General features: G+C 56.4%; 1 protein-coding gene and 1 long non-coding RNA gene across 2 annotated transcripts in view; one reads left to right on the forward strand and one right to left on the reverse strand.

Moving 5' to 3' along the window:
* LOC116652601 lies at nt 1-229 on the forward strand. Its single transcript, XR_004305761.1, has 2 exons — nt 1-76; nt 109-229. It is a non-coding gene; the product is annotated as an uncharacterized LOC116652601 (long non-coding RNA).
* Nucleotides 230-612: 383 nt separating this feature from the next.
* The window catches only part of SP1 (Sp1 transcription factor), a 14,935-nt gene continuing 2,337 nt past the window's right edge, over nt 613-13,210 (reverse strand). The window contains exons 2-6 of the mRNA XM_015850390.2: nt 13,016-13,116; nt 10,909-12,388; nt 2,574-2,742; nt 2,269-2,468; nt 613-1,350 (exon numbers count right to left, since the gene is read on the reverse strand). Of these exons, the coding sequence (XP_015705876.1) occupies nt 1,031-1,350; nt 2,269-2,468; nt 2,574-2,742; nt 10,909-12,388; nt 13,016-13,116 (2,270 nt within the window). The 3' untranslated portion in view covers nt 613-1,030. The remainder of the gene's footprint in view (nt 1,351-2,268; nt 2,469-2,573; nt 2,743-10,908; nt 12,389-13,015; nt 13,117-13,210) is intronic.

The following is a 13,210-nucleotide window of genomic DNA, read 5'->3' on the forward strand; positions in this document are numbered from 1 at the left end:
GAGGGGAAAGCAGAACCTCACCCTAATAATGGCCGAGAAAGGAGAGAACCTAAAAGTCAAGGGATACCAGGCCAAGGTGGTACTGAACCAGGGTGGTACTGAACCAAGGTGGTACCGAACCAGGGTGGTACTGAACCAGGGTGGTACCGAACCAGGGTGGTACCGAACCAGGGTGGTACCGAACCAAGGTGGTAACAAGCCAAGGTGGTACCGAACCAAGAGGTACCAAGTCAAGGTGGTACCAAGCCAAGGGGTACCCAAGCCAAGGTGGTACCGAACCAGGGTGGTACCAAACCAAGGGGTACCCAAGCTAAAGGTGGTACCAAACCAGGGTGGTACCGAACCAAGAGGTACCAAAGCAGGTGGCACCAGAGCTGGGCTGTGGGATGGGGGTATTTGGGTTTCTTTCTCCTCTCTGTGTCAAACAGCATCAAATGCGACCGAAGGTCCGAACCGCCCCCGGGGTCGGCACTGAGATAAGGCATCAAAGAGGAACCTCTCCTCTCTCCAACGAACACATTTTAGATTCTTTTTATATATATAATAATAATATAGAATCTTTTTTTTTTTTCCTTATTTTCTTCTTTTTTTCCCCCATTTTTTTTGTATGTGTTTTTTTTTTGTGTTTGATTTTTTTGTTTTTTTTTTATATCTAAAAAGTATTCCAATGATAGCAGGTATTTTATCTCTATCTGGTTTCTGTTATCTCACCATGATGGCATCGAAGGCTGCAGCTCCGGAGGGGGCGGGCGGACCTTAAAGGGGGGGGGTCGGTATGGGGAAAGGGGGGGTAATAATAATAATAATAATAATAATAATAAGGTGAAGCCGAAATTAAAGATATAGATAAGCTCTGGCCTTCGTGTGACGTCGCAGCCTGCAGGTGCTGGGGGGGGGTCCGTGGTGCCCCCCACTGCGGCCGCCCCGCGCTGTGGGGTGGGATGATGGATTATGGGGGGGGGGGGTCGGTTCCGCTCGCCCCGTTGTTGCCTCACTGCGTCCCCCCCTTGGGGTGGGGGGTGGGGGGCTTTCAGAAGCCGTTCCCGCTGATGTTGATGGACTGCAGGTCAGCCACCTGCATGACGTTGATGCCGCTGCTGGCCAGGCGGGCGATGCCGTCGGGGCAGATGGCTTCCATGGCCACCATGTTGGTGGCGATGAGGGCTGACGGCGTGGGGCCACCGCTGCCTTCGGATGAAGCCCCCGTGTCCATGGGGACGGCGGAGACGTTCATGGCCATGCTGTTGGCCGCACCGCCCTTTTTGTTCTGGTGGGTCTTGATGTGCTTGGAGAGGTGGTCGCTGCGCATGAAGCGCTTGGGGCACTCCGGGCAGGCGAATTTCTTCTCCCCTGGAAGAGAAGAGAGGAGAGAAATGCAGAGTTAACAGCTTGGTTGGGGTTGGAAAGGAGTGGAATGATGGAGTGGGTTGGGTTGGAAGGGTCCTAAGATCATAAAACCTCAGAACTGTTGGGTTAGGTCTTGAAGATCATGGAACCATGGGATAGTTGGGTTGGAAGGGTCCTTAAAGACCATGAAACCACGGAATGGTTGGGTTGGAAGGGTCCTAACATCATAAAACCTTGGAACTGTTGGGTTAGGTCTTATCATAGAACCATGGGATAGTTGAGTTGGAAGGGTCCTTAAAGATCATAGAACCATGGGATGGTTGGGTTGGAAGGGTCCTTAAAGGTCACAGAACCATGGAATGATTGGGTTGGGAGGGTCCTAAGATCATAAAACCTCAGAATTGTTGGGTTAGGTCTTGAAGATTGTAGAACCAGGGAATGGTTGGGTTGGAAGGGTCCTTAAAGACCATAGAACCATGGAATGGTTGGGTTGGAAGGGTCCTTAAAGACCATAGAACCAGGGAATGGTTGGGTTGGAAGGGTCCTGAGATCATAAAACTACAGAATTATTGGGTTAGGTCTTGAAGATCACAGAAACTTGGAATGGGTGGGTTGGAAGGGTCCTTAAAGACCATAGAACCACGGGATAGTTGGGCTGGAAGGGTCCTTAAAGGTCACAGAACCATAGGATGGTTAGATAGGAAGAGACTTCAAAGATTATAGAATGGCTTGGGGTGGGAGGGTCCTGAAAAATCATAGAAGGACTTGAAGTCCTTAAAGATGACAGAACATTTCCCCAACTACTTTTTCTCTTTTCATTTTCCCTCTCCCCAACAGAAAGCCCAAAGGAAAGCTCTGATCCCCCTGGCTGGGCTCCCCAGCAGCACCGTGCCCCCCACACCCCCCATGCCCCCCCCTTACCTGTGTGAGTCCGCAGGTGCCGCTGCAGCTCGTCGGAGCGGGTGAAGCGCTTCCCGCAGAGCAGCCACCCGCAGATGAAGGGCCGCTCTCCTGTGTGCCACCGCAGGTGGGCCCGCAGGTGGGACGTCTTGCCATACACCTTCCCACAGCCCGGGATGTGGCAGATGTGCTGCTTTTTTTTACCTGGATCCCCAGAGCTCCTGGAAGAGCACGAGGGTGGGAGTTAGTTCTGAAGAACACGCTTTGCTGGCCAGTATTTCCCCCATTCCCATTCCCACCCAACAAAAGGAACAGCCCAGCCTTACCTGCCCTCGCTGTCCTTGCAGTAGGGACAGGTACAGGCTTCCCTCCGCACCTTCCTCCCCTGCTGGGGCTGTGGGTCTGGGCTGGTCTCCCCTTCCTCCACCGCGGTGCTGTCGTCGCCCAGCCCGTCCCCGCTGGCACCGTGCAGCCCCAGCTGGGCACCATGCTCCCCTGGAAGGCAATGCAGGAATTGGGGTCCATGAGGAGGAAAAGGGGACTGAGAGGCGTCCCCATGCCCCCCCAGTGCTGATTGAGCCCCATGGAGTCATTAATCCCAGCCCCCTCCTTTAGCTTTCCAACCCTGGGAGTCCCATCTCCAGGCTCTCATTCAGCCCCCAGCAAAGCTCCGTGCCCACCAACCATGTCCAGATCAGAGCTCAGAGCTGCCTTTCCCAGCAAACCCAGACCTCCAATGTCCCTCTCACCACCTGCCAACTATCTCAGCTATTTCTAGTGCAGAAAACAGCCAAAAAATGTAAACCCAGCAGCACCGGGTGGCTCCAAACAGAGTCAGTGATAAGAAAAGCATCAACACAGCACAGAGGGGAGCCCTGCCCTCCTCATTCCCACATTCACACCTCCAACACTTGGGGCTGTTTTCCCCCTCCTCTCCCCTCCATTTGGGGGCTCAGTGGCCCAGCCGCCCCTTCCCCATCTCTCTGCTTTCAACCCAACCCAGGAGCAAACCAGCAGAGCAGACGTGATGCCTGGTGCCAAACCCCCCCCCCCCAAAGAAAAGGCAGCAATAAATAACACAGCCCGGAACAGCACCGTCCTCAGCAGCACCGATTAGCAGAGACGTCATCAGCGGCAGCTCCTGCTTAATTACTGCCATTACAGCAAGGGACGTGGATATAAAGCTGAAAAATCATCTGGCACTGCGGGTGGGACGTATCCCCCCCCCACAACCTCCCCATTACGAGCCATAGGAACGGCAGCGCAGTGCTGAGCTCTCAGAGGCAGACAAACATAAACCATTTGTAATGGGGGGGGGTTGAAGGGCGAGGAAGTTTTTAAGCCTATCAGTTTTCATTGCCGTTTTATTGCTCCACAGCTTCTGCTGTCATCTAATTGCTTCTCCAATAACCCCAGCTACACTTCACAAGTGTTTGATTTCCCTTCCAGTTCTGCTGCTTGATGGTTTTCATGCCGGAGAGCCGGCAGGCTGAGCTATCTCTTTTCAGCAGCAATTAATATATGCCAATAGGGCTGAGGGCAGATTTAGGGCTGGGATGTCACTGCTGCATGGGTCTCGTCTTGTGGTGATCCCAGCCCTAAATTCACCTCTTCCTACCCAACTTCTGAGGTCTGTGAGATGATGTGAAGGTGGGGACAGAGAGGAACCTGGTGAGGTTCAGTGTGGGGTCCTACACCTGGGGAGGAGCAACCACACACATCAGTGAATGTCAGGGGCTGAGCTGCCGCAAAGGAGCTCTGCAGAAAGGATCTGGGTGCCAATGGTTCCATAGGGAGCAGTGCACAGAGCACGGCCAGCAGGCTTAAAAGGGACATTGTGCCAGTGATACATCCCATATCACACAGGACAGACACACAGAGGACTCACCCCAACTCAGCTCCTCGCTACCTGCAGAACAACCTCCAGCAAAGCAGCACCATTGGCTTTAAGGATCTGGTTTTCTGTGCTCTGGGAGGTGGCAGCACAGTGACGGATCCACTGCAGGTTGTGTCAGCCTGCAGTGTTTGCTGGCTATGTGCTGGGAGCTCTTCTGCAGCCAGGAAGGAGCTTTTGAACCCCAAAAGCAAAGGGCAAATGATGGAGATGCTCTGGGAGAGGCTCAGCAGCTGTTACCAGCAGGTGTCAGTGGTGCCTCAGGAAGATGAGAAATCAACAAGAGCCTGGGGCAGCTCCATGGATGTGACACAGCGAACACAATTCACCTCCTGGCTTCCTGCTCCTGCACCACCAGCGGCTGGAGGGAGGAAGAGCTGCAGCCTCACCCTCTTCATCACAGGAGGATGCTTAAGGAGGCTCAAAATGAGCAGCTCTGCAGGGAGCGGGGTGCAGCTTAACACAGAAAGGGGAACAGAAAGAGCAGATCTGCTGCTGGGGATGGTGACACTGCAGGAAGCAGAAGGGCTGCAATCAAGGAAACCAGCCCTGACTCACCCACACACCGCTGCTGTCACAGAGTGGAAGGATCCCCAGCACCAGAGTGGATGGGGATGGTGGTGTCACCCATCAGCTGAGGGCTGTGCCCACATCCTGACCCCACACTGAGGGTTGGAGGATGGGCTGCCCCAAGCTGTGCACCTTCCAATGAGCCTCATAGGGGCTGAAAGGGCTCCACAATGGGACCCCCCAACCCTTCTGCAGGGCTCCTCCATGCCACAACCACAGCTACAAAGTCTTCCCCCTAAAGGCGCTGCCCTGGTTGTACCCATAGCAGAACTGCTGGATGCAAAGCAGACCCTGCTGCTCACTGCTGGGTACAGGAGGGCAATGGGCATCCCTCTGAATTGCCACCAGGTTGGAGATACAGGCCAGGCCCTTTGACAGCACTCAGTAAACTCAGCACAAACACCTTCCTGCTGCCCCCCCCCCCAGCTCTTGCGACATATGTTTACAGGCTAAAAGCAGCACGGGAGGAACCGAGGTGCTTTTGTTTTTAAGCTTTCTAAGCCGACAGCTTGCAGCTCCCAGATTAGAGATTTCCCTGCCACGTCTGGGCTGCAGCAAACAGGATGGGAGACACACATGGTCCCCCCCCATTATACACCAGGGAGGATCCCACAGCGGTACCTTGGAACTGCTTCAACCTTCCAACAGGCAAAAGCCCACGCAGAGCTTTGCAGTCTGCTGGCACGTCATACAGAGGGGAGAGAACCCAAGGCTTCCTTCTGCTAATCTATGGCTTGCATCTAATTAAGGTATAAATAAATTACAGCAGAAGACAGATCGTGTACGTGCACGTTTCATTCTTCACATCTCAGGATGCACTGAAGCCTCCAGAATATTGCAGCTTCAGAAGGGAACGTGGTGGAGAGAAACCAGCTGGGTGATTTATGTTTATTATCTGCACTAATATAGATTGCTCCTAAGACTAAAGCTTTTATGCTGCTGCCAAGTCCCCTGCTCCACATTCAGGTCAATGGAGTCCTGAACAAACACAGGGATAGAAGAAACAAGGGGGGGATGCAGTGTGGTGGGGGTGGCACAGGGACCCTCCCGGCCTGTTCTGCCCTTAAAGGCCCAAAGCTTTGGGCTCCGGGCTGGCGGCCGCACTGCAGACAAAGTGCTGCTTGTCTTCCAGCTGCTAAAAGCCCAGTGGTTTTATTTAGCAGACTGAAAGAGGTGAGAAACGCTCTGCGGATGGGAGACGGGGCAGCTCAGAGCCACCCCGGGTGACCCCTGGAGGGGACAGGAGCCACGTTCATTGCTGGGAAGGAGCTGGAAAGAAACGGCTCCTTGTGCAAACAGCGGCGCTGGCAGCCACAGCTGTGCTGAGCAGAGAGCAAGAGGGGGAAGAAAGCAGCGCTGTGCAGCACAGGGCTCCAGCCTCCAGCAAAGCATGGAGACAACGGGACCCAGGGCAGCAAAGCCCCAAACCCGACAGTGCAACGTGAGCCACGCACAGAGAGCAGCACTGAACCCTAACCCAGCGCTGAGCATCACCACATTTCCTGCTTCTTGACTTCATTCTTTCTCTGTTTTTGGCAGCCTGGGAGCTCCGTCCCACTGCTGCTCTCCCAAATCACAGCACAGGGGATCATGCTGTGCAAAGGAATGCAGTGCAGGTGGTAATGCAATGCAGGTGGTAATGCAATGCAGGTGGTAATGCAGTGCAGGTGGTAATGCAATGCAGGTGGTAATGCAATGCAGGTCATCATGCAGTGCAGGCTGTAATGCAGTGCCGGCCATAATGCAGTGCAGGTTGTCATGCAATGCAGGCTGTAATGCAGTGCAGGTCATCATGCAGTGCAGGTGGTAATGCAGTGTAGGCCATAATACAGTGCAGGGCATAATGCAGTGCAGGTAGGTCATCATGCAATGCAGATCATCGTGCAGTGCAGGTTGTAATGTAATGCAGGTCGTCATGCAATGCAGGCCGTAATGCAGTGCAGGCCATAATGCAGTGCAGGCCATAATGCAGTGCAGGCCATAACGCAGTGCAGGTTGTCATGCAGTGCAGGCCATAATGCAGTGCAGGTGGTAATGCAGTGCAGGCCATAACGCAGTGCAGGCTGTAATGCAGTGCAGGCCGTAATGCAATGCAGGTCATCATGCAGTGCAGGTGGTAATGCAATGCAGGTCATCATGCAGTGCAGGCCGTAATGCAGTGCAGGTCGTCATGCAGTGCAGGCCGTAATGCAGTGCAGGCCGTCATGCAATGCAGGTCATCATGCAGTGCAGGCCATAATGCAGTGCAGGTCATCATGCAATGCAGGCCGTAATGCAGTGCAGGTGGTAATGCAATGCAGGCCATCATGCAGTGCAGGCCGTAATGCAATGCAGGTCGTCATGCAGTGCAGATGGTAATGCAGTATAGGCCATAATACAGTGCAGGCCATAATGCAGTGCAGGTCATCATGCAATGCAGGTCATCGTGCAGTGCAGGTTGTAATGTAATGCAGGTCGTCATGCAGTGCAGGCTGTAATGTAATGCAGGCCATCATGCAGTGCAGGTCATCATGCAGTGCAGGTTGTAATGCAGTGCAGGTTGTAATGCAGTGCAGGTTGTAATGTAATGCAGGTCATCATGCAGTGCAGGTTGTAATGCAGTACAGGTTGTAATGTAATGCAGGTCATCATGCAGTGCAGGTTGTAANGTAATGTAATGCAGGTCATCATGCAGTGCAGGTTGTAATGCAGTACAGGTTGTAATGTAATGCAGGTCATCATGCAGTGCAGGTTGTAATGCAGTGCAGGTTGTAATGTAATGCAGGTCATCATGCAGCCCCTCCATCTTTCACCTCACCTGATTTCCTCTCTCAGCGGAAGCCATTGATGCCAATGAGCCCAGCCCTATCTTAGTAATGATTCTCCTCCGCGTTCCAGACAGGGATGTGTGGACACACACTGCTCAGCTGTGTGTGACGGTGCAGAGCTGAATTCAGGCTGCAGCTCATTGAGTAACTGCCACTTCTGCACCTTAATGACTTGAACAGCCACACAGGGAGCTCCGCCATCCCCCGCCATGGCTGGAAGCCTCAGTTTGTCACCATTAATCACTTCCTTTGGAGCAGCACTCAATGGGCACAGAGCTGGCAGCTCTGCACCTGCCAACCCACAGCTGTGCATAGGGACGGCACCTCCTGTGCTCACACTGCGACCCCCAGGCTGTGCCAGGTACCTTGGGCGTGCTGAGAACCATCCCCACGTATCTCCTCTGCCCTCTGCTCTGCATTGAGATTGCTGCAAGGCTGAGGACTGTAGTGATAGAAAACTCTAACACATGATTCTCTGCTGCTGCAGCACAGACAGAACCACACTGGGCTGAGAGAAGAGCCTGCAGTGATGTGCAATGAGAACCTGAGCACAGCCAGGACGGGACACAGAGAAACCTCCACCCAGGGGCTGTACCCACAGACCCCAGAGCTGAGTGCTGCACTGCTCCCCCCTGCAATGACTGCTGACAGTGGGGACACAGTGAACCAAGCACTGAGCTGTGCAGAACGGAGAGCAGGGAGGGGAAACTTCAACACAGTCCCAGCTGCTGCTCTGCACACCCAACCAGTCCGACCAGCACTGCTGCATGGATCTACATCCCAGCGGCTTCAAGGAGGAGGAGGAGGAAGGGCTGAGCTGCCTGCAGTCCTTGTGCTGTGCTCACAGTCCTTGTGCTGTGCTCACAGTGAGGGCTCCACGTGCTGCCCTGCAGTCACTCCGTGCTTCACCCAGCAGAGCTAAAGCAGCAGCCGAGGGAGGATTTCAAGTCCGGCCCTTAAGAGTTCAGAGCAGGAAATTTCACAATGTAATTATTTTCTGCAGTGATGTCATGGGCGGAGTGAAACAAACAATTACAAAGGGGAGAGCCTGTCAGGGCCTGCTGGGCTCAGATCCATCCCAAGCCGTCCCTCCCCTCTGCGGGTGATGCCATGTGGATGCATCATCAAGGCCACGCTACAAAGCTGCCCTTAAAGACACAACGTGGAGACAATCGGGGCTTTGTGCCCACAGCAGATGCCAAGTCAGGGCACGGAGCTGGGGATGTGCACAGCACACGGGGCACAAAGGGCTGCACTGCACTGAGGATCCATGGGGATCCAGTCCATGCCTTGATGTGACCACAAACCTTCAACCTGGGGATGGCCAAAATGCTGCAAGGATGCGATAAACGGGTCCAGAGTGGATTCAGGCAGAGGGGATGGGGCTGGGGAGTGCACACCACAGTGGGGCCAGGCCCTGTGTCTGTGTCCCTCCATGTCCCCTGGTGCTGTGGGGATGAGGCTCCCCATAAGCCTTGGATCCTTGCCTACTAATGGGGCCTTTCTGGCATCCCCAGCACGAGCAGCACGCCATGCAGGCAGCGTGACTGGCCCCAAAAAGAGCCCCCAGTGCCACCTTCCATGTGTGTCCAGGGTTGGAAAATGCCACCCTGAGCCCTCAGCTGTCTGCTATAGAGCTGGGGGCTCCAGCACTGCCCAGCACAGCCCACAGACCCAGCAGGGCTGCAGAGGGGCAGGGATGGGTGTTAGTGGCTGTGGGGCACTGAAGCCCCATTGCTGCCCCCAGCAGATTGCTCAGAAGGGGGAAGTGAAACCACAGCATCACAAACCTCTCCAAAGCTCTGCTGGGTGCAGCCATCACACCAGAGAGACACAGAATGCCCACCTCATCATTGCAGGGACAATCAGCAACTGCACCGAGCACAGGCTGAAACAGCAGCAGCACCAAAAACCTCATTTCTTCACCAAAAGCTCTGTGGGTTGGGGGCACTGAGGCATTATGTGGGATCTGGGGAGGGGTTGGGCTGGTCCAGGCCCTGTTTGCCTGCATGGCACCCCATCCCAGCCACAGAGCTCAGCTCTCAGCCCATTGATGAGCAGGACCCCATTGGCCTGTTAATTAATACTAATTAATACAAACACGGGCTGAGCTGCAGCCGTGCAACGCAAGAAGTTGTGCTTGGATTTTAAAACCCCCTCAAGAGCCAAATAACCCCCCAAAGGATCCCTGCCCTCTGCTCTGTGCTGCTGGCGGGGGTCAGACGGACCCACAGCCACGTGGGAGCAGCAGAGGGGCACAAACCTTCCAGGACCCAATGCAGGCAGTGGGTGCTGCTCAGCACTGAGCCCTGCGGCCTCGGGTCCCCTTTGAAACCCGTTGATCCAACTCGACAACATCAAAGCAGAGCAGCAAAATGCGTCACGGCGTGTAAAGTGGCTGCCAACGGTGCTGCATGAGTGGGGAAAGCAAAGGGAAGGAGGGAGGGGAGGTGCGGGGAGCTGGGGGTGGGCTCGGGGGCGGTCCTGCTTGGAGGGCAGAGCCATAAACGTAAAGGAACCGGGAGTCCCCCATGTGTTGCTGGTGTTCAAGCGCTGCCCGCACGCAGCACGACCCCAATGCAGCCCCTCATTGAGCTGCGGGGTGACGAGGTGCAGGAGGAGGAGGAGGAGGAGGAGGATTCCTGCATTGCCCTGTGGGCCGAGCTGCTGTAGCAACAGCCCAAATACTGCTGCAAAACAACCGCGGGCGGACGGCCACGGCCTCGCGAGAAGGAAACGAGTCGGGTTGAGCAACCTGCGCTGCTGCTGGGCTCTCAATGTGAGCTGCACGTTACCAACAAGGCAAAGAAAGGAACGAGGCAGCGATTCCCCTCCTCCACGTGGCAGTTGTGGGGCAGAGCCGGGAGCAGCGATGGGAACAAGGCGTCCCCGCAGCACAAACACACCCGGAGCTTCCGCTGCTGCTGCAGCTCCCCAGGGCTTTGGGGCTGGTTGTTTGTGGAGGGGGGGAGGATTGCTAAAGACCTTTAGCTGCGTTACTCTGCATCCTACACACAGACAGGGCTCTTATTGCCCACCATGAGCCCCCTGCCCACCGCAGGGTGCTGCTCAGACCCCCCCAGAGCAGCACTGTGGCCCCCTCCCCCCCCAGACTCCACTTGTATCTGCTCATCCAGCACCAACACCCCCCAAAGCTGCTTTGGGTGTCACTTGGCCACCAGCACAGCCTTCAGTGCTCCTCCCTAAGGCTGGCAGCAGCTCCAGGCTGTTTGCCAGCTGGATCCCACATCCCTTACCCCAGATCCAGTGCCACCATCACGGTGCCAGGCCCATGCACAGCACCATCATGGTGCCAGGCCCATGCACAGCGTGTTCACCTTTGATTTCCTCCCCCCGGCTCATGGAGGGGACCAGGCCCACCCCACTTACCCGTAGCATTGGCGATGGCCAGCGGCAGCCCCGGCAGCTGGTGCACTTGGATCCCAGACGCTCCCAAGGCACTGAGGTTAATAGTCTGGAGGCCTGGCATGGAGGAGAGCTGGGCGGCGTTGACCGTGACGGTGCCGCTGGGCAGGGAGGCGATGGGGGTGAGCGTGGTGCTGGTGCTGCCTGTCTGGCCCAGCGACACTCCCTGCATGGGGGCCAAGGTGATTGTCTGCGCCTGGGGGTTCTGCACCTGCAGGTTCTGGAGCTGGATGGTCTGCCAGCTCACCTGCCCGTTCGGACCCACCGTGGGCGTTCGGATGATGATGGGCCCGGAGTTGGGCACGGCCTGGAGCTGGAGGTTCTGCAAGGCGTCCTGTGAGATGGCTTGAGTGGTGAAGGTCTGCCCGGACAGCGGGGCCGTCTGCAGGGCTTGGATCGTCTGCCCCCCTTGGACCAACTGAGGCTGGATCAGGATCTGCTGCTGCTGCTGCTGGCTCTGCTCCCCCTCCTTCTGTTGCCCCGGCTGCAGAGCCACCCCAGAGACCTGGCTCTGCAGGGAGTCCGCGCTGGGGGCCCTTTGGGGTGTCTGCACTTGGACGTTTGTCCCCACGGTGGGGGAACTGCTGGAGAAATTCATGATGCCCACGTTACTGGTGGTGGTGGTGGTGGAAAAGCTGTTGGCATTAGTAAAAAAAGAGCCGGAACTGGCGTGGGACGTGGCGACGTTGGATGAGCTGATGGCAGCACCTGAGGTGGTGGGTTGGGAGCTGCTGTCTGGGGAGCCGGAGCCGCTCAGGGTGACGGTCTGAGAGGTGGGGGCCAGGCTGGCGGCCACGCTGTTAACGGGCAGCAAAGTGATGTTGCCATTGAGAGCCACGGGGACGTTGGCCACGTACTGGGTTTGCCCTGAGAGGGTGTTGTTGGCCAAGCCCACCCCCTGGATGGGGACGGCCTGCTGCAGCAGGTTGGGCATGGCGATGAGGTTGCCCGTCCCTGCTCTGCTCGTGATGATCTGCTGGTTGGTGCCGGGGATGATCTGGAGCTGCCCGGAGGCATCTTGCTGCACGTTGACTTGGGTGGGGGTGGTGGCAAACTGGAGCTGCTGCCCATCGATGGTCTGGAACTGGGGAATGACCTGGTACTGGATGTTGGGGATGACGCCCGGCAGCCCCGTGAGCACCTGCTGGTTCTGCAGGTTGGAGGCAGCCGTGACCACATACGGCCCCGTGCTGACGGGCCGGCTTTTGGAGGGATCTCCATTGCTGCCATTGCTGCCCTGCTCCTTGGAGGACGTCGGCGTGGTGGAGCCGGTGGAAATGATCTGCCAGCCATTGGCCGACTGCGCGATCTGGGCCGCGGCGGCCGTCAGGTCCAACTCACCGCTGCTGCCCTGCTGGCCCTGGGAGCTGTTGGAGTTCTCGTTGGGGGACTCGATCCTGCTGCAGGTGGCAGCCAGCAAAGCCAGCGGGGACGGCTGCGACTCCTGAGAGGGGAGAGGAGGAGTTAAAGGAGAAGGAGGAGTTAAAGGAGAAGGAGGAGTTAAAGGAGAAGGAGGAGTTAAAGGAGAAGGAGGAGTTAAAGGAGAAGGAGGCGGCGCCGTGGGCAGGACGGAAAGAAAAGGAAAAAAAAAAAAAACTAGAGAAGAAAAAACAAGCCAAAAGAAAAGGCCGGGAGGGGAGGGAGGAGCGAACTTGGAAAGGACAAACACTCCTTCCTGAGAAAACCCACCCACAGCCGGAAAATACAAGTGCCAGACACGGGGCTGTCAGGCCGGGACACATTGAACCCACAGAGCAAAACCCGCTGGGAAAGGAAGAAAGGGGAGGAAGGGAGTGTGAGAGAGCCACCCCCACCCCAACGCAGTGAGATCTGCCTGTAGAGCTGCGGGACAGGGGGTGCAGTCACCCCTCAGCCCCCCAGCCAGGACCGGGGCTGTGCTGTCCCACTATTGGGGTTATGGGGACGATCCCTTGCACTCTCATCCTGTTTCCCCTGGGAAAGCAGGCTGCGCAACGCTGGGCTGAGCTGAACAAACACAGGCCGTGGACTTTGTGCCATTGCCAGCAGAGGCAGGAAGCCGTGACAGGAACATGCCAGGGGCTGCACTCACCTGGCCCTCCCCAGCCGGAGAGCTGCCGGCACTGCTGCCATCTCCATCACCCCCCTCGGGTGTTCCCTTCACCGCTGCCATCTCCTCGGGACTCTCTGAATCTACATGGGCAGACATGGGGGGTTACAGACATTCACGGGCAGTGGGGTGGAGCAGGGGGGAGAGGAGGGGGCTGTGGGCACAGCGTGGGGCGGG

This window comes from Coturnix japonica, unplaced genomic scaffold (assembly GCF_001577835.2).
Source record: "Coturnix japonica isolate 7356 unplaced genomic scaffold, Coturnix japonica 2.1 chrUnrandom339, whole genome shotgun sequence".
Lineage (NCBI taxonomy): Eukaryota > Metazoa > Chordata > Aves > Galliformes > Phasianidae > Coturnix > Coturnix japonica.